This window comes from Labrus mixtus, chromosome 12 (assembly GCF_963584025.1).
Source record: "Labrus mixtus chromosome 12, fLabMix1.1, whole genome shotgun sequence".
Lineage (NCBI taxonomy): Eukaryota > Metazoa > Chordata > Actinopteri > Labriformes > Labridae > Labrus > Labrus mixtus.
Genome location: NC_083623.1, coordinates 6,271,090 through 6,296,191, shown reverse-complemented (window position 1 = coordinate 6,296,191; position 25,102 = coordinate 6,271,090). Strand labels below are relative to the sequence as shown.

Sequence of the window (25,102 nt, the reverse complement as noted above, 5' to 3'; positions counted from 1 at the left end):
GTCTTGTCCATGTGACATAAGAAGTTGAGTAAAAAAAAAAAAAAGATCAACTTAAAGTAGTGTTTACAATTTATTTTTGTAGTTTTCAACCAAGTTTCCTACTGAAATTAAAGTTTATCAATTACGCAAAAAATAGGCAACAATTTAAATAATACAATTATTGTTTTACAGTAAGGAGAGTATGTAGTTATTTTTGTAGTCTGACACACTCAAGGTGTGTTGAGCTATTTTTATTAAGTTATTTTCAATTTTCAGAATTGTTTTTTTTTATGTATCAGCACAAAAAAAAGAGGGACCTTGGGATGTTTAATGGATGAATGATGTGTACTGGCGCAAAGGAAGCTTTAATTAAAATTCTCCAAAAATCTCACCGAAGAGGAGATAAATAGTGATACGACTCTCTACAGAGAACCACGACTACTTCTCTCTCTATGATTCATAGTGCAGTCGTTTCATAGTGCAGCGTGGTGTAACATGTTTCTTTGTCACAGGTATTCTCAGCCGCTGCACGAGGAGATCGCTCTTCACAAGCACTTGAAGCACAAAAACATCGTCCAGTACCTCGGATCCATCAGCGAGAACGGATTCATTAAGATCTTCATGGAGCAGGTCCCTGGAGGTGAGTCTTCAAAAGAGGAAATGACGGATAAGAAAACCAAGTTTGATTCACAGAAAGGAGAATAATAAAAAATCGACAAGGTGTGATGTTACATGTAACAAGTCTTAAGTATCAGTGATTGTTGTTTGTTATCGTCACGTTTCCTTCATCATTTATATTTGATCCTTCATTAAGAAACATTCGACTGATAAAAAAAACACTTTGCTCTCAGGTAAAGTCAGTGAGTTTTTATAAGTGCATTTTCTCTGGATATATTTTATCAGTTGTAAGAGAGCCAAAGACTTTTCTTTTATCAGCTGAGGAAATAAATCTTGTTATCTCAAAAGACCAAAGGTTACATTCATTATTTGAACATCCACTTGATCTAAAACATAAAAGAGGAAGATTTTTCATGATTCAATGGTTTGATTAAAACAGAAGAAAACTCAAAGTGACTGGAGTACACCGTAGCCTAGTGTGAGCGCCCCATGTGGCTTTAACTCCTTGAAAGCGGGCCGCCTGGGTTCCAGTCAGACCTGTAGCTCCTGTCCTCATAGTCATTCCCCGTTCTCTCTCCCTGTACGATTTCTGACTCTATCCACTGTCCTGTCTTTTCAATAAAGGCATAAAAACTCAAAGAGTTTCACCCTGAATTGCAGACTCTTCAGGTCTGTGCACTGTGAGTATATTCACATGTGTTGGTCTTATTTCCGTGGTCTTTAAGGGAGTCTGTCTGCACTGCTGAGGTCCAAGTGGGGTCCTCTAAAAAACAACGAGTCCACCATCGGCTTCTACACCCGACAGATCCTGGAGGGACTCAAGTACCTGCACGACAACCAGATCGCTCACAGAGACATCAAGGTGAACCGACGTTATCTGACTATTCTTTTTCTTCACTTTTTATGGCTGCACTGGCTTCTTGCAGACTTGTTTCCATTAAGTCCACCTGACGCATGTATAATGTATTATTATTATTATATATATCAGTATAAGGATGCTCAACCAAGCTGCGTTTAGGGGCAATTATGAATTAACATCGATTTATATGATACAGGGATGATCTATTTACTGTAATAGATAGAAGATTCAGGCAGTTTGCTTGTGAAATAAGAGCTATTTGAACTGGAAATCCAAGCTGGGAAAAACATGTATTGTTGTATGTATACATGGTATCTGAAGCACGAAAAACTCCTTGATCAAAAGAGATCAATCAGCCAGGACTAGCTGGGCCTTCTTTAAAGTCCTGACTTTGTACAGGTGTGCTCAGTCATTCAGACACAAACCTGCAATTTTTGCCAGAAAAACTTTGACAATACGATGCAGTCTGTTACAATTTCTAATGGGGAGTGACTCGTACAACGTAACATACGGGAAAGTTAGGACAGATTTGATAAAATAAGAGTAAAACATGTCCATTAAACACATACAGGCACACTGGAGAGAAGGTAAGATCCAATAGGTACAACATGCTAAGATAAGAAAATGATGGATCGATTAGGATACAATACGACTTGATACGACGAGACACGGAGCGATGTGTTGGCTCAGAAAAACACTGATTGCAGCACTCCCTCTGTTTGAAAACTGTGTGTGTAATAAATGAGATTCGGTGTGAATCCATTCAAACAGAATCTGAGCTGCTCACTGCTGTTTAACATTTCCGTTACAGCTCTTTTGCTAAAACAGTAATCCTGTCTCTCCCCCTGTAATTTATTATGTAAAATCACCTGTCTGTTTTTCTCTCTGTTATGACAGACACTGATAACACCTCCCCCACACACAGCGATTAGGGTCAGCAGCCCCCCTCCTCTTGCATCCACCTGCACTAACAACAGGGTCATATAAGCATCATCAGTAAATGTTAATCACCTTGTTTTGGCGGGGATGTGTGTCGCGCTCCTCCTCCTCCCACACACCGTGTTGTAACCTGCCGTGTGTTTTTGCCGCCGCTTACACAAGGATTGGGCGAGCATGTCATACAATCTGTAAACCATCGCAGAGTCAGCTTCCTCGGTGAGGTGACGGGCGGGTCTGTTCTCACTGGTGTTTCTTTGTGATCCACAGGGTGATAACGTTCTCATCAACACCTACAGCGGTGTCCTGAAGATTTCAGATTTCGGCACATCCAAGAGGTTGGCTGGGATCAACCCCTGCACTGAGACGTTCACAGGTACGCCACAGACTGAGAGAGTTGATAAATCAATGCTTCCTGTTCAAGCTCAAAAATATTTCTCTTAAAGAAGTGGTTACAAAACATTTTTCCTTATACCCCCCCACCCCCCCACCACACCTGATTTATTCTCCTGCGTCGAATCTAGGCCGTAGCATACGGCACAGGTTGCCTGACGTGCTGATGTCACTATGCGCCGAAACAACGCAGACTGCAAGCCCTGTGATTGGTCTGCATTTTCCTCCCCTGGATTGCATCACATGTAAAGGCCCCTTCAGATAAGCATGGCGCTGAGCTTGCTGTCTGTGAACGCTGCGCGGATGTAAATCAAAAGGTTTACCTTGGGCTCAGCGCTCCACATGGACACCTGTGCGCGTCCAATAGGAGCGAAGATCAGATCACAACAAATGGTGTCTCACTTTCCTGAACTCTAGACCTACCGGGACATCGGCAAGAGACCTCTTGTTCGGACACATTCATACTGTGCATCCAAAAACTAGCTATTTTCCTGACTGTCAATTCGATTACTTAGCAACTTGCACCGATGATTTGTGCGCGTGATGTAAAATACACCTTTAAAAAAAAACAAAAAAAAAAAACTCTCCCTTACAGTTCTTCAAAATCCCCTTTTCATGAAACAATGGGCTAAACTTTTGCCTGAGCTGAGCGGTGAGGTAACCTCACTCAGACACTACTTCATCTCCTGTTGTCATTCTTTCACAGCAGTCACCCCCGTTTTCCGCTCCTCGGCCACTAAATGACATCACTGATAATAGCTAGACTGTTTCTATAAAGAGGCGCTTGTTTTGGCCCACGAGTCTGCGGTCACGTCAGGGCTGCGTTTTGCACCCGTGTGAAGTAGAGAGGCTTCAGCAGATAACACCCTCCGTCAGCTGACGTGCAGGGACTTACCCTGAAAGGTGGAGCTCTTTCAGAAAACTGGGCTACTCCTTTTTATAGACCAGGCCTGCTATAAATGCTCCCCTGCCCTGCTTTTAGCTCAGTACACAAGCTTCTAAAAGCAGCGACTACCGCCCAGCCGGCTATTATTAGTACAAAAGAGTCTTTTCAATGGGGAGCTGTTATTATAAGAACACACACACAATAACAGAGGCTCTTTGCTGCTGCTCTCCGAGGCCCTGAGAAAGCTCTCTGAACCTGATTGGTCATTAGTAAGAATTGAGTTATCGCCTCAGAACAGAGGTAACTCGTGAAAAGACTTGATTCGAGCTATTTTTGGCTTTTACATCTGCTCCATTCATCCGCCGTTGATGTCACTTTTACCTTCACTCTCTGTGGAGCACTTTGTGGCCTTGAAAGTGTTTGCAGTTCTTTTGCACTCTCTCTCTCTCTCTCTCTCTCTCTCTCTCTCTCTCTGCTGTGCTTTTCATACACCTGAGCACATTTGATCACTGATGTCAGGCGCTGAGATATGAAATGCAGAAAGGGCCAAAGTGCATAAGTGTTTGTTAAAGCAGGAAGCTGGTTTGACTTCCTTTTTCTTCTGCTATTTCCACGTTTATGGCCGCATATAATGAAGTCAGAGTTTTCTTCCTCTGCACGTTATTAAGTTAATAAATGACAAAGTAATTTGTTCAGAGCTCCTGTGAGAAAATAAAACAGAAACAAATCTGCTTAGACTGATGAGGTCAGAGCCGAGAAGCTAAACAAAACTTTGTTTGGCTGCTGCATTAAACATTTCAAACGTGAATTTTCTGACTGAATTCCCTTTTAAATAACAAGCTAAATATTTTTGGCCTTATTGTAATTAACTTTTTTTCTTAAAGTTTGAAAAATTCTATGCTAAATTAAAACTTTGAGCTTAGCATAAAGACTTGAAACAGATAATCTTGCTCACTGCAGATAGCATCCAAAAGGACATTTAGAATTCTTTGGGAAAGCTCCAGTTTTCTTGCAAAAGTTAGACTACTAAAAAAATACTACTCAATATTTACAGTATATATTGGTGTATATAATGTATATCTGTATATTGGTATAGCTGGAGTTGGACCGCTAACCGAATAGTTAGCCTAGTGTTACAGAAAAGTTCACAAATGTTTTCTTCGTACACATTTTGGTATTAAAAACTATAGCTCTGTGTTTTACATGGTTGAGAGCCCCTCACTAATAAAACAACAACTAAACCATGTTAACAAGCTAAGGAAGAATTTCGTTTTTTATTTAGCTAAGCGCTAAGCTAACTCTTAGCAAGACGGTACGAGAACAGCGACTCAAAGCTCAGATAGCATCTCTAAGAAAGTCGACCTGTTCAGTTTTCATTTGCTTTCCTGCACAGACTTAGACGACAAGATTGATGCAGCTCTTATCAAACTACAGCTCATGTTAGAATTGAGCTGGAGCCAACGAGCTAGGCTAGGCTAGCTTAGCATAAAGACTGGAAACAGCTAGCCTAGCTCGTTCTTAAGGTAACTGAAAAGCTTACAACGTACTTATCTCCTCTATTTCATCATAAAATCTGTCGGTTATGGTTAAAGTAAATGTAATTTGTTTATTTTAGAGATACAAAGGTGTTGTGGGGTTGATTTGTTTTCTTCTGCAAGACAAAAGAAGCAAAATAAGATGAATGACAATCTATTCCTTTAAGTTAGAAAGATTTGAAACTGTCAACATCATATTAATAACACCTCCACAAACAGTAACTAACTACATTAACTAAATACAAAATAACCCGCTGTCTGTCTGTCTGTGTGTTTATCGTCTAGGCACATTACAGTACATGGCTCCTGAAATCATAGACAAGGGTCCTCGTGGATACGGTAAACCAGCAGACATCTGGTCTCTGGGCTGCACCATCATAGAGATGGCGACTGGGAAACCGCCTTTCTATGAACTGGGAGAACCTCAGGCTGCTATGTTCAAGGTGAGAGACACCAGCACACACTTCATCCTTCCTCCCACTCGGTAATGATGAGCTTCATTTTAGCAAACGGGTCCGACAAGGCAAGTGAACATCTGTGTCTGTGGTGAAATCTTCCATAAAGTGTTAAACAACAGAGAACAGCTGCAGCTGGGAGTGTGGTTAATTTTGAAGTCTCAGTGCTGATAATTGCTCCCCTGATGTTTTATTTATAATCTGATATGTTAATCCAGTTTTATTTTATTGTTTTAGTGAACCATCTGCTTCCTGTTGCTTTCGCTAATTTGCACATTGGCACCAAAAGTCAGAACATTTTGTCGATCTGGTTCTGCAAACCAACAAAAGACATTTCATGCATTAGAGCTGAATCTTTCCTTTAGAACATGTTTTCACTCACTGGTTTGGACTCTAATGAACATCATCCTGTTAAACAAACATCGTCATAGTGAAAGCGACCCACAGTCAGGTCACCATCACTAACACGCAACAATCCAACCTGTCTAAGGCCAAAGCTAACAAACATGCAAATGAGTGTTTACAGCAAAAATAAGATCACATTTCTATTCATGATCAAATGTTTTTATTTTCAATAATGGAGGTTAAATTGCATATCAAAGTAAATCATGAACCCATGCATCCTACTCTTCTACTCCCTTTAACTTTAACTATTTAATTTACCAATGAAGGTTGTAGATAAAGACAAACAGATATTTTAAATATGATTAACTTGCAGGGACAGTTTTTGTGAATTTAGACAATTAAGCTGTCCTTCTTTTTGTACATCAGTCGTGTGCATGTGTGTTTTTCCAATCACGTCCCTGTTTAATGTTTCTTTTGTCTTCACACATCCGTCATGCAGATTGTATCTGACCAAACCACCATCCAGAAAAACATCAAATTAATGACTTATCCTCACGACTAGACTAGAAAGACACGTCCGAGCTTTCTACCTAAGTTAGAGAAACCTCATGATGAAGATACATGGCAACTTATTTCTCCTGCTAAATTATAATTAAAGATTTTACATTACAGAGCCTCACACTGACAGCTGGACTGGAATAAACCAGTGATGGACATAAAGCATGCTGACTTTAATCTGATGTAGCGTGTTGTTTAAAACGTCTTTCTCCAGCCTGCTCCTTCACTCCACTGTGTTTACTTCATTTATAATTTAATGCTCACTGTGTTTTTAATAGATGCTTTTTCTCCAGTGCCGACAGAAAGAATTAATAGGCAGGTCTACGTAGCGTCTGCGCGTATCAGTTCCCTTTTTATGTAAACAAAACCAGTGAATCAGCTATTCTGCACCTGCCTTGTGTTCCCACCTGTGTGCTGTAACGTGATCGAGACCAGCAGAAACCCGATGACGACGCACGAACATTTGTTTGAACACAAACATGCGTAGCTCACCGAGACTCCCTCATGTCTTTCGCCCCTGTTTCTGAGCGTGTGCGTGTCTTTGTGTGAAGTATTGTACTCGCTGTGTGTTTGCTCTGGTTGGAAATGTAAAGGGGGCTCCAATGAAATATTGTTGTAAGCCATGTGCAGCCCATTAAAGACCGTGAAGATGTTTATGGAGCGTCTGGAAATCATTAAAGCTCCTGTCAGAGTTTCAATCATGGAACTTTCCATAAGATGTAATTTAATTAAAGGGCTGTGAATTCAAACAAGGAGGGAGTATGTTGCTGTGCGGAAAAGATCCTGTAGTAAACAGAACGTATAAAACAGAAACCGACACAGACCACAGAATTCATGCTACTGCAAATGCAATCCCATCATCTTTGTGAGGAGGGCCGGGTTTTCACAAATAGTAAAAGGGTCCTCAAAGGTTCTTCACTCGTCCTCGAGGAATGTCTCGAGGGAGGGGCATCTCCAAGCTGATCTTAAGGCAACATTCCTCAACAGCAATGGCAGGAATTTCTAACCTTCTTATCGTCAGGGGAGTCTTGAACTTGTGAGTGTTATTGCTCACAAGTGGTGCCTGGAGCTACAGTCTGGTGCTCATGTCTCATAGAGCACCGGGTTAACTTTCCCCCTCCATAAAGGGAGAGGCATGCACTCTTATGTTTTTTTTATTTAATATTCATTTCAGAGCTCCACCTTCTCTTGTGTGTCTCTCTGCAGGTTGGTATGTTTAAGATCCACCCAGAGATCCCTGAGTCCATGTCTCTGGAGGCCAAAGCCTTCATCCTGCGCTGCTTCGAGCCCGACCCGGACCGGCGCGCCACCGCCTTCGACCTGCTCACGGACGAGTTCCTCACCGTCACAAGCCGCAAGAAGAAGGGCAAGAATAGCTTCACAGGTGGCTTCAGTTCATTTCCTGTCAGCTCGACAGCCTTGTTGTTGGTTTTCTACTTAAAATCCCTGTAAACCAAAATGGATCTCTAATAGGTTCCATAAATGATTAGCTGGGTTGAATGGGGGTCCGTATAAGGTCATTCAAAACATCTGCAATTTAGAATCACTATCCTGTTTTTGTTCAAAGGCAAATACATCTTTACCTTTGTCAACAAAAGGTTTATAGTTTAGGAAAATGTCCATGAAAGTTTCAAAAAAATTCCCTCAAATTTTGATAAACCTTTCCAAAAATGTCCTTAAAGCTTTCTCTACAAGTTTCTAGAAATTCCCACATTTGTCTGTTAAAGTTTCTAACATTTTGTTGAAAGATTCTGAAAGTCATTTTCTATTTAAAAATTCCTGAAAGTTTCAGAAAATTGTCTTGAAAGTTTTTATTAAAAAAAAAAAAAATGTCAGCACAGCTTCGAAGAATTTCTGATGAAAGTTTCCAAAAAACTTCCATGACTGTTTTCAAAGATTTCTGACTTTAAGTGTCCTACAACTTCTGGAAAATTGCCATGAAAGTACAATCCTTCAATTCACATAGCAGACTCTTTAATCCAAAGCGACGTACATCAGAGAGTAAGGCAACAAAAGCAAGGATCTAGAGAGGAGGAAAGCGACGTCAGTAAGTGCAAACAAACACCTTGAAGTTTGATCGGACACACAGGTGCTGACAGGCGGGGCATCTGAAACATCCCAAAGTGCCCGTCCCTAGATAGAACTTTTGAAATGCAGAATACCGAAGAGACAGAAAAAAAACAAAGTCAACAACAAAACAGACGATAAAACAGTGTTAAACAAGAAGCACTTTAATGGATGACTACGTGACTGATTCATTTATTGATAAGATAACTTGTGGTTAATTTGTTGTCCCAGGAAGTGAGTGTGAGCAGTTCCCTGATAGCGTTAAGCTATGCAGATCGTGGTCACACTGAAACTCAGGTCGAGTTTTACAGCCCACAGAGTTCCCTTTCGTCATTAAAAGTCAATATTTGTTTTGGCTGGTGTGTGAAGTGTCCGTACATGTTCCTGAACGGTGTCACCTGCTCTACCTGCTCACTGTGTACCTCATCACGCAGCTTTAACACACCTCATGCATCCTCATTGTCAGGATTTCATTATTCTCTTCTCTTTGGGGTTTTCAGCGTCATGTGCCCTGGCACCAGAACAGAAGGATCAGAGAAAAAAATCCTAAACGCTCGCTCTTCTTCTTGGAAATTTTTTTCTGCATCTCTTACAGGGAATCATGTTCAGTTTAGTTCTTAAATACTGACACATGTTTGATGTTTTTCCATCCACAGCTCTGTCGCCAGGATCAGGTGAGTTACTTCAGTTTCTGCACTTCTTCTTCTTCCTCCTCCTTTTTCTTCCTCTTCATCCTCTTCCTCCTCCTCCTTTTTCTTCCTCTTCTTCTTCTTCTCCTCTTCCTCTACCTCTTCTTCTTCCTCCTCCTCCTTTTTCTTCCTCTTCCTCCTCTTCTTCTTCTTCCTCCTTTTTCTTCATCTTCTTCCTCATCCTCCTCCTTTTTCTTCCTCTTCTTCTTCCTCTTCCTCTTCTTCTCCTCTTCCTCTACCTCTTCTTCTTCCTCCTCCTTTTTCTTCCTCCTCTTCTTCTTCCTCCTTTTTCTTCCTCTTCTTCTTCCTCATCCTCCTCCTTTTTCTTCCTCTTCATCTTCTTCTCCTCTTCCTCTACCTCTTATTCTTCCCCCTCCTCCTTTTTCTTCCTCTTCCTCCTCTTCTTCTTCCTCCTTTTTCTTCCTCTTCCTCCTCTTCTTCTTCTTCCTCCTTTTTCTTCCTCTTCATCTTCTTCTCCTCTTCCTCTACCTCTTCTTCCTCCCCCTCCTTTTTCTTCATCTTCTTCTCCTCTTCCTCTACCTCTTCTTCTTCCCCCTCCTCCTTTTTCTTCCTCTACCTCTTCTTCTTCCCCCTCCTCCTTTTTCTTCCTCTTCATCTTCTTCTCCTCTTCCTCCTCTTCTTCTTCCTCCTTTTTCTTCCTCTTCATCTTCTTCTCCTCTTCCTCTTCCTCTACCTCTTCTTCCTCCCCCTCCTTTTTCTTCATCTTCTTCTCCTCTTCCTCTACCTCTTCTTCTTCCCCCTCCTCCTTTTTCTTCCTCTACCTATTCTTCTTCCCCCTCCTCCTTTTTCTTCCTCTCCTCCTCCTCCTCTTCTTCCTCTTCATCTGTGTCGACTGCTGTATAATCTGTACATCAGTGATAAACATCAGCTGGAGAGTATCTAGGTTAGACTTTTCTTTTTTTTTCCTGCGCGGCCTCCCTTGCACGACTCTGCCCTTTAAAAACAACTCAAAATAGACATTGCACAACATGACTTCTTTTCTGAATGCTTGAACGTCTTCATAACCCCTCTTTCATATTTCATACACAATGGATGTAATTTACTGGCTGATACATCAAATAAAGCTCCTCTCTGTCTAAACATGATTATGGAGAATTATCTGATGTTTCCTTCTGAAAAGGACGACAACCTTCCATCAGCACTTTCACTAATTTCCTCCTCCTGAAAGCCTCTTTGTAAATGAAGAACAGCTCCTACGTCCTGATTGGTCATCCTCTGTGCTACAGATTAAACATGAGGCCTCTTCGCGCTTAATTGAAGCAACAGGCGGGAAATAAAGGCTTTAATTTGTGTCCTTCAGAGTATCTGCGGAGTATCTCTCTGCCCGTGCCGGTGGTGGTGGAGGACACGAGCAGCAGCAGCGAGTACGGCTCCGTCTCCCCTGACAATGACCTCAACACCAACCCCTTCATCTTCAAGCCCAGCTCCAAGTGCTACAGCGAGAGGGACGTCAAGGGGCCCCGGTCGCTCTTCCTCAGGTGGGGGATTCAGACGGGGGTTTTGTTTGTCATAAGAGTCGAGGGGGAAATGTTTTAAACGTGATCTGTCATTTTTTTTCCTCACAGGAAGTTTGACATAATGCCAGATTATGAAGCATCGTATGTTCATTGTTTATATTTAAGATTTAAGGTTTGTATATGTCTCATGCTCGTACAGATGGACAGTGAAATGCAGATGAGGACTCACAATAAAAACTTTAAGCATTTACTCTAAAAGACGCTTTTATATAGTAAAATGTAGACATGTTAAGATGTGTTAAAAAATACAAATATAAAAATAAAAATACCTTAGTCTGATTGATTCTAATGTAAACTCTGCACTTTATTGTAAGTCAGTGGTTCACATCTTTTTCAGCGTGTGAGCCTTGAAATCAAACCAATATAAAAAAACTGACATTGTTTAATAACTTCAACAAAAATCATCACAATCAATGAATGATCCAAAAATCAATATCTTCAACAAAAGCAAACACTATCTCCTGTTGTACATATGTCTTGAGGTCTCTTTTTATGCATTTCTACTCAGCATCCCGGTGGAGAACTTCGAGGACCACAGCGCTCCTCCGTCTCCCGATGAGAAGGATTCGGGTTTCTTCATGCTGCGGAAGGACAGCGAGAGGCGAGCTACCCTTCACCACATCCTGACCGAGGACCGAGACAAAGTGGTGACCAACCTGATGGAGGCGCTCACACAGGTGGGGTTAAAAATCAAAAAGGACACACAGATCAGATACATTACACCCCAAAAATGAATAGTCAAGAGTTCTATCCTCAATCTTATTCACACCTGCAGGGCTCTGAGGGGATGAAGCTGAAGCCTCAGCACATCTCCACCCTTGTGGTCAGTCTGGCCGACTTTGTTCGCATGGCGGACAGGAAGATCATCGCCAACACGCTGTCTCAACTCAAGCTGGAGCTGGACTTCGACAGCACAGCCATCAGCCAGCTGCAGGTTGTGCTGTTCGGCTTCCAGGATGCAGTACGTATCAAACACAGACACGCAGACATAAAGGGAAGAAGGAAGAAGAAAATGAGGAAATCTCAAATTGCAGCACTAACAAAAGCCAAGCACTTGCTTTTAAGGTTTCATCTGCAAATGCTTCTGCGACTGAAACGTGCATTTACTGCAGAACACTTCAGTGTAATTGTTGTCATCTTACATGAGCTGCAGGACGCCATGATGCTGTCTCTCCTGCACAAAGAACAGACATATAATTATGAAACATTTTTAACCTTTGCAACAGATGATAAAAAGGAACATGGCAGGCAGATAATGCACAATATGTTTCAGACATAAAATCAAATTGTCCCTCCTCAAAGATGAAGCTTTGCAGATGAAATGACTGGAGTGTTTGTTTTTTTCATGTTTGCTGGAGCTGTTACGTAATCCTGAAAGAAGATGAAGCTCTGATGCCTCCTGCTGGTCATCAGTGAAATAATAATGCAGGATTTAAAAAAAAGTAGAGTTATGCAACTGGGATTATTCATTAATGGAGTTTGTGCATTAATAAAGACTGACATATCTGCATGCTAAATGTGTTGCTGTAAAAGGGCCCAGATTTAGTCACTGCAGCAGATACAAAGGTAAAGGAAAAACTGTGGCATAAAATCGAGGCAGGATGCAGGAAATAAGGGAGTGTGAAATATTAAAATGTTAAAGAAAACATAGGGAAAATAAACTAATTAAAATGTCATTAATCTGTCATTAAAATGAATGAATTTTTCATTATCATGTCCGCAGGTGAACAAAGTGCTGCGAAACCACAACATCAAGCCTCACTGGATGTTTGCTCTGGACAACATCATCCGCAAAGCTGTGCAGACGGCCATCACCATCCTGGTGCCAGGTAACGTCAATACAGTCTGGAGCCAAACTTTCCTAAATGAGTTATCGCCCGTCCCTCGGGGCGGCGCTGGCTGATTAATATATAAGAGGTTTTACCCTGGAAGCTCAGTAACATGAGGGTTTGGTGAACAGTAGTGGAGAGGTTGGAGAATGTGAGGTGATGAAGACCAGAGCCCCACAGATATTCACACAGATAACTAATGTCTGCTTCGACTGGGCTCTTTAACACAGGAGCGTTACTGTTTAAAAGAAGGTTTAAAAAGAGGGCAGTGGAAGCACAACTCCTGTAAATTATAATCGTGTGTGTGTGTGTGTGTGTGTGTGTGTGTGTGTGTGTGTGTGTGTGTGTGTGTGTGTGTGTGTGTGTGTGTGTGTGTGTGTGTGTGTGTGTGTGTGTGTGTTCTCAGAGCTGAGGCCTCACTTCAGTCTGGCGTCTGAAAGCGACCCAGCAGACCAGGAGGACGTGGACGACGACACCGAGGCCGAGAGAAGCGCCACGCACCAGAGCCGGCCGCCTCCCGTCGCCGCTCACGATGACACGGTGGCAACGTCCGGAGTCAGCACGCTCAGCTCCACCGTCTCACACGAATCCCATAATGCACAGCGGTCTGTGAGCATGGAGCTGGGCAGGATGAAGCTGGAGACCAGCAGGTAGCTGCTAAAGCTTACTGTGATTTCATCAAGTACAGGAAGCCTGGGGAGCTCTGATAATTGAATCCTTCTGTGGTATGTTCTTGTTTTTTTTTTTTTACCTCAGGCTGCTGGAGCAGCTCCTGGAGAAGGAGAGAGAGTATCAGGCCATCCTGCAACAAGTGCTGGAAGAGAGGGAGCAGGAGATCAGACTACTGAAGCTGCGATCTGAGCCCGCAGGTCGAGACACAAATCTACCTTTTTACACTGCCTGTATGCAACACTCTGCTCCCTCTGCTGTTCGTCTTTATGTTTCCACTCCAGCTGTGGCTCGTCTAACAACAATCAGAAGTCTTTAGAAGTGCACTATATATCACTTTAATTCATCATTAATGATGTTCAAAATAATTCATACGAGTTCAAAACTGGTCGTGTAATTTCTCACTTGCCAATTTGGTCTCAGATTTGAGAGTATTAAAATGCTGATTGCACCATGATTTCTTCACTTAAACGTTCTTAATATTTAGTTGTATTTATTCGTCTCTGTAAATGTACTTAATCCTTAAGCAAAAAATATAGCTTTAAACTTTGAAAGCAATTTATATGCAACTATTTTGTACTCCTTGTGTTGCATAGTGACGCCAAACTGCCAAATCAGAAACAAGACTTGTTAGGAAGTCTATTTGAATAGAAAATTTTCCCTGTCAGATTATTTAATGGTTCCAATATACAAATGATGATCTCTAATATTAAGATGCACCCTAAAGAAATATAAAATAAGCTGCACCTGCTTCCATGCAAATATATTAAAATCCTGCAATTTACATGAAAGCAGAGGTAGCAATCATCCATTCATTGTGAATATAACCGTTTGACTGTCACATGTTGTTCTTTTATATCTTTTACTTAAGTTCTATTTTCAAATGCAGGCTTTTTATATTAAAAAGCTCCTGTGGGAAACTTTAAGTATGTGTGGATTTTGGCGCCCCCTGTGGACAAAACAGTACCTCTCTGATCTTGTCATGTACACATGTAGAAAGTGCTTTTTGACTAATACCTCATCCTGCTTTCTTTTAAACAGTCAAATGCAACACCGATTGTGAACATTTGCTGGGTGAAAAAAAACACAAAAAAACTATTTTTGCAGTGTGTTTTTAATCTGTCTGACATCGACCCCATGGCAGAGGTTTTTGACATTAAAGAAACGTTTGAAAAAAAGCTTTATATAGATTGTTTGATTTGGTTCCTTTTAAAGAGGCGTCAACATTAATTCCAGTCTGTTTCATAACCAGCTTTAAAAAAAAACTCCTCGTGAGTAGTGGTACTGAGCGCTGCAGCACAATTTTTTTTTTTTCCTGCACAAATGCTTTGGGAGTGGATCCAGTGTGTCTAAAAATGAGCCCGTCCCCATGTCCCCCCAACAGATGTCCCTGCATCGTCAGGTGGTCCAGAGGGAGAGACGAGCCAGCCAGCAGAGAGACATGAGGACCCGGATCTGACCAGCTGGCTGAGGCTTTCTGGTGCCGACCAGGACTCCATAGACAGAGTGAGAGGCTGATAAAGAGTGTTTTATAAATCTCTTTGAGAGATGTTGTCTACAGTCCCACAACAAGAGGAAGCCTTTTTTTTTAAAACAATGTTACAAGGTGTCAAATAAAAATCAAATGAAAGACAATTTGAATCATTTTAAATAAATGTGTTTTAAATGTCTTTATAAATGTGTAACTTTTGGGAGTCAAACAGTGTGTTTTCAGCCCTCGTTGATATTCATGTTGTGTCTTTAGATACTGAACGAGCAGTACACACTGAACAACATCCTCCACGATGTAACGAGAGACGATATGAAGAGTTTAAGACTGAGGTACCAACGTTTTTCAGTTTTTATTTTATGATGAGTCATCATTTGGCTTCTAGGCTTTCTTTACTCCCTCATTATTCTTGGGTTGACATTGGATGGTGAATGTGATATGTGTGTGTGTGTGTGTGTGTGTGTGTGTGTGTGTGTGTGGTGTGTTTCTGTTCTTGGCTATCAGTCATGAAGTTCCTAACGGATAAATACAATATTTGAAGTTGAAGTAACAATATGACTGATAAGCTGCAGTATATGTCATTTAGTGTGAATTATTTTTGATCTTATACAACAGGTTGTATTCTGTACATTAACATAATATATTTTCTCTGTGTCTCGTCAGAGGTGGGGTCCTGTGTAAACTATGGAGGGCCATCACAGACTACAGACAGAAGCCAACCTGAGGCCTTACGCGGTGATAACCACTCAGAGAAGCCCCGACCTCTGTCCCGTCGACTGCTCAGTATTCTCCTCGTTACCTCAGTATTTACAGGAGCCAGACTTTAAGGAGAAGAAACTCTGTGTTCACAGAGCGCCCAGAGCTTAAATCAGCCCACATGAAAAAGAAAAAAAAAAACTCTTTGATTGCTCTTGTCGGAGTATTTTGATATTTTTGGAGTAAAAGATTTTGGGAGAATAAAAAGGTCACTTTGAAAACAACTGTTCCTGAGAAGTGCCACTAGTTTTGCTATATCCAATGGACATTACCGAGCCTTTTTTGTTACAGGTGTGTTACTAAAAATGACAATTAGGGTAAACATTTATTGATGAAATCTTGAAAACAGTCAAAACTTTTTCGCCTGTCCTTACAAGACGTACCGTTTACAGAACTAGAGACTGACCGTTTTCTATTACCAGCCTGAGATACAAAAGACTACATTCACCATCATCTGTACTTTTTTTTATTTTTAATCATGAGCGTCTTATCACTACTTTATTTAAATATTTTTTAATTTAATTGTTTTGGTAATCTAAAGGACATGCATGCCCTGTTTGTTTTTTTTAATCCATACTGAGACTTATTTAAATCATGTTTTGAATTTTTCTTTTTTAATCCTTTTTTTTTTATTTTGCCATGTAAATATTGTGTTATACAGACGTGTATATGAAAGACATTTATGTACTGAAAACAATGTTAAACATAAATACGTTTCCATGTGAATTGGACCGAGTCTACAATGAACACATTTGAGAAATGAATTGTATGATATTGTTTATGTAATGTCACAAATCAGATCATATCAGATGAGATCATATTGAGTTAGTAATTAACCATCTGTTTTTTATTGTTGTACACTGACAAAATTGTGCTTGCTGGCTTGTGTAGATATGATCAATCCGATGTGTTATGTTGTGATACGAATTTAAAATGCAAAAAAAATGCCATACAGAAGAGCCTTTACCCTTTTTCTTTCTATCTTTCTTTTTAAACGTGATGTCAGAAACGGGGAAAACAGTCCTGAGTAGTGTGTCCATTTAGTTTCATATCTGAAATTATTCAAGATTTTTCTTGTGTCAAATTGTTCAAATAAAACTTTTCATCTTGGAATTGTGAAAGCGCTTTGTGAGAGGTATTGTGTTATAAATTAAAGTAGAGTGGGTACATGTGATTGTATTTATGAAATCTACTACTGGAGAGACATTAAAAAGTTGATTTGCTGTTTGACATAATATTAAAACTGGCTCAGAAGAGTTTTGGTGCTTACATTAATGTACCAGAAGATTTTTGAGAAATATTGTCATTTTTTAATCAGCGTTGCACAACAGTTAATGTCACTCTAGTCGAGAAGAACAGAATAGGTCATTGAGATAAATTTCAGCCGACTTACACACTGAGAAAAGTTACATTTTATTATATCCCTGCAAAAAGCAGATTTCCCTGACCCAGTTGGTAAAAGGACATTAAATGTTTTTTTACTTTATGTAGGCCTATTGCAGAGTATCTTAATATAGGCTATGTTACAGTAACTGCTGCTGATATTTTTAATGAATAATCTGAATGTGCAATTCATCAAATGAGGGTATAGGCTACATTTCCTTCTTAATTCTAGTAAAAGTTCAAAGTAGGCCTAACATAAAAATAAATTCGGCAAGACAAGTAGCCTATTTAAAAAAAAATACACTCAATTTTGTAAACACCCGTATGCAAGACAGATGGAGAGAGAAACGACTGACTGCTACAGGTGCTTTCTGGCTCGCCATATTTGTTCATCCCTGTGACGTCAGTGATTCCTGCTGAGCAGCCGCCTCCCCCTCACCATGACAACACAGATTTGGAGCATCGTCAGAGGAGCGTTACAGACTCTTCGCTCCTGAATTAGAGACGGTTTAAATGAAACATATCGTGTTTAATATAGATTATCAATGATATTTATTTAATGTAGGAGCGATATTACTTGATGCGTGGAGCCCTCATGTGTCGGAGAACAGCCGGAGGCAGAGGGAGACGCTGTTTAACTGCGTGAACAACATGGCTCTTCCTCAGCATCCCCGGCTGTTGCTGCTCGCTTGTGTTGTTGTTCTTCTGGGCGCAGTTCAACGCATCCACGCCACTCGGTCTTTGCCCATATCGGACCTGAAATCCAAAATATCCGGGGTGGAGGAGCTCCTGGAGCAGTTCCGCCAGCAGCTGCAGCAGGACCAGGCGCACAGCAGGGGGGGCGCCGAGGTGAGCGACTCCTGTGTGGGCGACTTTAACGCCGAAGGGGATCGCATCATCAAGACCAGGGCCTCCATCGAGCAGGGGGCCACCTTCCTGCTGGCCCCGGACAGGGTGTACACCTGGAAGGACTGCCTGCACGCCTGCTGCTCCCAGCCGCACTGCACCGTGGCCGTGGTCCAGGAGGACCAGAGCCAGCCCGGGGACAGTCTCAGCTGCTACCTGTTTAACTGCACCTACAGGAACAAACATGTCTGCTCCTTCGCTCCGCAGCAAGGCTTCTCCACGTACAGCCGGACTGCCAACACGACGCTGGGACAACTCCCTGTTTCATCCGGCGGCTCATCCAGGAGCCCCGGGGAGGGGGGACACCCGGATGAGGATGGTACACAAGGTGGGAGAGGCTGGCAGTGGCACACACCACCATCTGAATAAAATAACATGTATTGATCATGTACATGCATTGGTAGCTTTTTGTTGACATCTTGAAAAACCTGCAGGTTCCTGATCAAGTAAACAAAAGGAAAATAAAGATAAATGTTGATTCTTCTAATGCAGTCAACAAAAATGATTGCTATATAGGCTGGTGTAAAACTAATTTACTGATTTTATGATATTTGACAGACTGAAGCATAGTTAACTCATATTTTATTTATTGAACACAACATAAGGAGTCATTAGGTCGCCTATTACATGAGACCACAAAATGTATATCTCCTTTATTTTTCCTTAAGATTTCAATAATGGTCCACCATCGCCTTAGGAGGATACAGAGGATCTGTTATTCTGACAAAAGGAATCAGTGTTTCCACACCCGAGCTGTATTCTCTCACTAATCTCTTCAGTAAAAAAAAGGGTGCAGTTTCTGAAAACAGATAATCAAATTAACAACCACTTTCTCTCACAGCATGTTCACGGTAACATCTATAGCAACCGCTGCATACTGCAGGGCGATAAAGCTGGGAGGAAAGGTTAATCATTCACTTTTTTTAGAGTTTAAGCCGTGCAAATTCAGACTCAGGACTCTGAGACCAGCAGCAGGTGTTGTTATGATTATCTCCTCTGTTTGTTTTTAAGTGACCTATTAGTACTTCATTTCCACCACGACAGAGACGGTATTTTAAATCTAATCCTGCAGTAGAATAAAGCAAGAATAAATGTGCAGAGGCGTTGTAAAAGTAGATTGTAGTTCACATCCTCTGTATCAAGATGTTTATGCTGGTTGTGTTTCTGCAGAAGTGGATGAGCCTCCTCGCAGTGATGCTGGACAGGATGTGGTGATCCAGCTGCCCACAGACTGGGCCGTGCTAGATGGACGGGACAGCGTGGACGACCACAGGATCAGCCACTATGAATGGACCCTCGTCAGGGGTGAAACAGCCATCAATATGAAAGTCAGTGTTTAGAATAGAATAGAATAGAATTACTTTATTGATCCCAAACTGGGAAATTGTGGCGTTACAGCAGCAGGTTATCCAAACACACAATATGAGTAAAAAACACAATGTTAGCAAATCTAAACACAATATGATATTAAATACAAAGTAAATAAGCACTAAAAATATCAAAACTAAGAATGTGAATATATACAACCAGGATTTAACTTAGCATTACTAGTCTTAAATATGAAAGATTAAATGTAAATGTGCAAAAACAGAGTTGTAAATGGACAGTATTGACATAGGGAGATGTGCAATCAGTGATACATAAGATAAAGTGCATGAGTGTAGACATGTTATCAGCAGAAACTATTCAATATAACGGCGAGTAGACAGACAAATGAAGTGAACATGAGTGCAGGGATAATTTGTAGATTTAACATTACAGTATGGAGAGACAGATATTATCATGATGACAGTTCTCTGCTCGCAAGAGGTGAGCTGTTGTACAGAGTTATGGCCTTCGGTAGACTCAATAGTCTACTGCATGTAGACTATTGAGTGAAGGCTCACAGCCAGGACATCTCGTAGTGAACTGGGTACATCTGAGACTGGAAGCCTGGTAGCACACAGTGGAGGAAACGCAGACTGAATAAAGAGAATAGACAGGGAGAGCTCTTTTGTTCTCTCCTTTCACGGGTCAGATGGTTCCATTTGAATTCTCAGTATGAATAGTCACTAATGGTTCTCTCGAACGCCAGCATCAAATTACATGTTTGAGTCAGGTCTACAGGGCGGCTTAAGGCCACAGCTCTGTTATACTTTTATGTACGACAAAGATAGAATTTAATTAAAAAAGCATGCATTCAAATCTGCCACAGGGCCAGCAGCAATACTGAGCCAGCCTTCTGTCAACACCTTCAGTGACAACATGTGAAAAAATCTTTTCAACATGTCCTTTATTCAAAAGTTCTCTTCACACCGTTTATGTCTGTTAAACGACTCTTTTACCTTTTTTATACACCAAGAAATAACCGCTAGGCGTAGGCTCTCGATTACTGTCAGTACACAAAAGATGTGCCGCTTTGATGATTGATTTCAGGATCTGTCGGAATAAAATATGAAGATTTTGCCGAACTGTTTATCCTGTTGTGAAACGGAGTTTACAAAGAGTGCTTTGACAATTACTAACGAGGCAAAACAACGACACAAACCAGGTGAGGCAAAATAAATCAAACATTATTCATTATAAACTAACAGAAATATGAGAATAAAAGGGGAAAAAATGAAATAATTCTAAGTCACAGTCATATTAACTTTAACTGATCATTCTGTTAAAGTTAAATTTGGAGGTTTATATATTTTAGTGCATTTCACCTTTTTTTATGACGCAATGCTATCCCTTTAATGTAATTTGTGAATTCTTTGCAACCAAATTAATATATATTTTTTCCGATAGTTCAGCAGAAAAAAGGTTATCTTCATGATTGCATGCGAGTAGGGGCTGGTAGGTTTAATAATATAAGGATTGATCTTTGATTTAGATGATCTGACTAAAGCTGTGTTGTATATTCTCAAGTAAAAAAAATAACAAAACTAGCCAGTATTAGATTCTTTTTTGCACATATTTGTTCAAGAGAGAACAAGTTTGGACGTCTCAATTTTTGCTCATGGAATGAATGAAAATCAAGTAATCAATCTGTTGACTTTCTGTTTGTATATGTTTGTAGGCGACTCATCCGGGCCTGCTGAAGGTCAGCGGTCTGCAGGAGGGCGTCTACACCTTCCAGATGACGATCACTGACACAGCGGGGCAGAAGAGCTCCGACAACGTATCTGTCACCGTGCTGGCACCGAAACACCAAGCAGAAGGTGATGGATTCACAAAATACACACATCTTTAATATAAATTTGTTTTAACCTCCTTTGTGATATAATGGTTTCTCCTCAAATGTTAATTTTTTTGTTTAAAGCTTGTTAGTCTAGTCTTTGATTAACGTGATCTTTTCCTTATTTTCACATGTTTAAAGCTGTGTTTTTTGTGGTAACTGTCTCGTGATGTTTACGTTTGTGTGCACACAGTCTGTACGGGTCACTGTTCAAACTATCAGTTCAAGTGTGATGATGGCTGCTGTATCGACATCACCTTCGCCTGTGATGGGAAGCAACACTGTCCAGACCGCTCCGATGAAGACTTCTGCCCAAACTGTGAGAGACACTTCATACCCATAGCCTGTTATTATCTCTCTTGTGTTGTGATCACACAAATATCACATGGTTCATCTACTTTCTTTGATTTCTTTAGTCGACAGCAGCAGGAAGACAGTCACCCACACTGCTGATCCGCCGAACCCTCGTCGACCTGTAGCGCAGACGGAGGAGTCTGAGGACCTCTCCATGATCCAGACTGGATCCAGAAAGACCGTAGAGAGCATTGTACCCCCTCAGGACAGGAGCAAGTCCACTCCTCCACAGAGTCCCAGTCAACCAGAGGCTGCAGCCAGTCAAGGTAAGGATGTGTTTGAAGCAGCGTTTGCACAATCTGTTACATCATCTGTTTGAACTCGGAGTAGCTTTCATAGCTGCAGCGGGGTGATACAAAAAATAGAGAGATTTTTCAGAATACACAGTTTGATGGAAATCTAAAAGCATTTATTCTACTTTAGCTCTACCTGTTCAAATGTTTGCTTAACAATATGATCCTCCATCACGGTGTCATTAGTGCAGTATCTCTCTTTGTAAAGAGGCAGAGAGGGTTTTTAGTGTGATTCTGGCCATAGAAGCAGATGGAGCCCTTGTAGGCAGCCATTGAGTCACAGCATACTGAGCTGAGAATGCTGCCAGAGCCACAGGGCCACTCTGCAGTCCCTGGGAAAGCAGCTCTGTGCCTGCTGGAACAAAGCGCCTCTGTCCCCTCTGCCATCTGATCCCTGAATCAGGCTGAGAGCGACCAAAAGAGCTTCTCCCCCCCCCCCCATCAGTGTTTTACCACAGGTATTACACGGGTGAGGAGCATTCTCAGGAGTCTTTTCTTCATGTCACCAATGCTGAGGTCCATGTCTAAATGCTCGGAAGGCTCAGATAATACTTTTAGTTTAGGAAAGAGAGAGAGAGAGAGAATAGCGGATTAATGACACCTACTCTGACCTTCTCTTCTCTCTTCTGACTGAGCATTCACTTTCAGGATCAATCAAGTGTTTCCTCTGTAATCTACAATGAGTGAATATCTTGGCCCCTTGTAAAAGGATTAAACAGAATATTGCATAATGGTAAAGGTGTTAGTCGCCTATTGCTGTGTCCAGCAGACATTAAACAGAGCTTGGACTTGAACATTAGTTTGGAGTCGTGATTCTGGCCTCTTGTAATATGAAAATCCAATATTCTCTCTCTGTAAGCTTTGTTTTGAACTCCGCAGACATTAAAAACTCTAAAAATGAAGTAAACTAAAAAAAAAAAAAATGTATGGTTTGGACTATTTTCCAATATTAAGACTTTACCTTAAGTGTCAGGAAACTGTAATAAATGTGATGTTTTTTACTTTTGATGGTGAATAGACAAAAAAACTAATTGTCCTTTAATCAAAATCTGCAGGTGAATCAATCTCTGCTGTTTAAAATGATGAATACATTTTAGCCTTTTTTTTTCTTTTTTTTAACAGTAAACTATTTTTCATTAAGAATCTTTATGATCGACTTTAAAAGTCTTATTTTTTTAAGTGACAAGAAGCTGAGGGAAGGAAGCCACGAGGCTACCTTCAGACAATCGAGACGAGGACACTTTTAATAAATCAAGGCATATGTCGTAAAAAAAATACAATCAGGAAATACGCCCACCAATTTCTACCACACAGGCTCTTCTTCAGGTTCTGTATATAAGACAGTTCTGTGACTTCCTTCCCTCAATAGTAATTTTTTAATCTTCAAGAACACCTGGTGTTCACCTGCAGTCTACCACGCTGTCATGGTGACCACCCAGTATCCTTCTTTTTCCTGAGTTAAACAAGAAGCTGATTGTAGACAACTCTCTCTCTCTCTCTCTGTAGATCCGTGTGCTGCAGCTCCAGTCGTTGGACCCTGCACAGGAAACTTCCCTCGCTGGTACTACGACCGAATTGCAGGAGAATGCAAACACTTCCTGTACGGCGGCTGCCAGGGCAACCATAACAACTTCCTCCAGGAGTCTGACTGTGTCAGTGAATGTATACAGAAGAGTGAGCATCTCCTTTTTGTCCATTCCTTGTTTAGTAATCGTGACATCATCATCACACCAAACTACTTTTAATTTGCACTTTTCATGGATTCATCTTTCAGGTCCAGCTTTCAAACCAGCGACTGTGGCTCCTCCCATCACCAAACAGACTGACATAGGTAATGGAGTACATTTCAGTAAAACATGATAGGTGGGGTGCTGATAGCCTGGCGGTTATATCAAGCGCACCATGTTGAGAGGCTATAGTCCTCATCTGAGCAGCCGTGGGATGGAATTCAACCCTCGCCCTTTGCTGCATGTCATCCCTCACTCATTTCCTGCCTAACGTCAGGAATATCCAAAAAAAAAAGGCAAAAAGGCCCAAAAATAACTTTAAAAAACCTGATTGGCATACCTGTAAAAAGACGTTACTGTTGAGTATTTCATATTTATTTTGTTTGTTTGTATTATTTTTTTCAAGCTGCCCCTAAAGTCTCACAGAAGCAACCAGAGACTGACGCCCCCATCTCCAAACCATTCCCAGTAATGGGAGGGCATCCAGGACCAGAGTCGGGTAAGAGTGGACATGAAATGTCTGGTGACTATCATCGTACTGCTACTTTTTTAACCGGGCATTTCAACATGGGCTTTAGTTGGGATACCTTGGATTTTGTAGTCAGCCTCAAGTGGACACTCTGGGATCGAGAGTTTTTCAACACTGGCTGCCTGGTCTTAGCTCTTCTGTTTACCTCTTGTGTCCCTTTCCCCTCCTAAAGGTGCAATCCTTCCTCTGGCTCTCGGCATAATCATCACCGCTCTCCTCCTTCTCATGATTGGCTGTCGTCTCAGACTTGTTCGTCACAAGCTTAAGAAAGCCCGACCGTTGACCACAGAGGAGTCAGATTACCTCATCAACGGCATGTACCTGTAGCCAAGCGGGCTGCTGGTACATACAGCAGGCAGCAAATACAAGAGGAACACGGATCATGTCACCAGAGACTGAGACAGGAGCTTTTGAATTTGCACTCTGAATTTCTCGCCGCCTGTTTCTCTTATTTGTCCTCACTTTGGAAATATCACAACGCTCTGCTGTCATGAACAATTCTGAACATCCTAACATGGAACCCCCTTTGCTGCTGATAGACGCTGCCTTCAAAGCCAATGACACATATTCAGATTCAAATCATATTCATACTGTTGTCTTAACAAAATCTGATTGTAAATCTATGATGTAAAAGTCATAAGACTTATGGACAGCTGTCAAACTCCCTTATTAACTTCTTGGATGCAGTTAAGAGTCCCTTCTGTCTCCTGTACTTCAAACGGGTTACTTTGATGTTATTTTATTCTAAATCAACATTTATTTTTTTGACTAAGGCGGCACAAAAATGTTGCATTTTTGCCACTGGGTGGCACTAATGTGACATATTTGTACTGTACAGTTCACCCAAGATAAATATATTATTAAACACAATCTGAGTACTTCCTGTAGTGCAACTTAAAGGTTTTTTTTGCAGTACTTTAAAGCCATAACAAATGATATTAATGTCTACATTTTGTTGCGTTTCTTTAAAAAAGCAAACTTATGTAGAGTTGTATTATATTGCACACGTGTATTCCATCAGAGTGCTGTCTTTTATGTGACATATTAAAGTTTATTATATATCATTAAGCCCTCGTGGTCTGTTGAGACAGCAGTTTTCAATAATCA

General features: G+C 41.0%; 2 protein-coding genes across 2 annotated transcripts in view; both read left to right on the top strand.

The window, feature by feature from the left end:
• map3k5 (mitogen-activated protein kinase kinase kinase 5) overlaps positions 1-16,714 on the top strand; it is an 81,735-nt gene extending 65,021 nt beyond the window's left edge. Inside the window, exons 16-30 of the mRNA XM_061051662.1 lie at positions 492-619; positions 1,323-1,459; positions 2,663-2,768; positions 5,492-5,649; positions 7,771-7,948; positions 9,288-9,305; positions 10,642-10,819; positions 11,367-11,535; positions 11,634-11,819; positions 12,582-12,687; positions 13,094-13,337; positions 13,444-13,556; positions 14,741-14,862; positions 15,101-15,177; positions 15,509-16,714. Coding sequence (XP_060907645.1) covers positions 492-619; positions 1,323-1,459; positions 2,663-2,768; positions 5,492-5,649; positions 7,771-7,948; positions 9,288-9,305; positions 10,642-10,819; positions 11,367-11,535; positions 11,634-11,819; positions 12,582-12,687; positions 13,094-13,337; positions 13,444-13,556; positions 14,741-14,862; positions 15,101-15,177; positions 15,509-15,569 — 1,981 coding nt within the window. The 3' untranslated portion in view covers positions 15,570-16,714. The remainder of the gene's footprint in view (positions 1-491; positions 620-1,322; positions 1,460-2,662; positions 2,769-5,491; positions 5,650-7,770; positions 7,949-9,287; positions 9,306-10,641; positions 10,820-11,366; positions 11,536-11,633; positions 11,820-12,581; positions 12,688-13,093; positions 13,338-13,443; positions 13,557-14,740; positions 14,863-15,100; positions 15,178-15,508) is intronic.
• Positions 16,715-17,410: 696 nt separating this feature from the next.
• Positions 17,411-25,059, top strand: lrp11 (low density lipoprotein receptor-related protein 11). Its single transcript, XM_061051653.1, has 9 exons — positions 17,411-18,218; positions 19,061-19,218; positions 20,934-21,075; positions 21,286-21,411; positions 21,509-21,712; positions 23,246-23,413; positions 23,514-23,570; positions 23,873-23,965; positions 24,168-25,059. Exons 1-9 carry the CDS (start codon positions 17,636-17,638, stop codon positions 24,320-24,322), a joined length of 1,686 nt encoding a protein of 561 aa, XP_060907636.1. The 5' UTR covers positions 17,411-17,635; the 3' UTR covers positions 24,323-25,059.
• Positions 25,060-25,102: the final 43 nt, after the last annotated feature.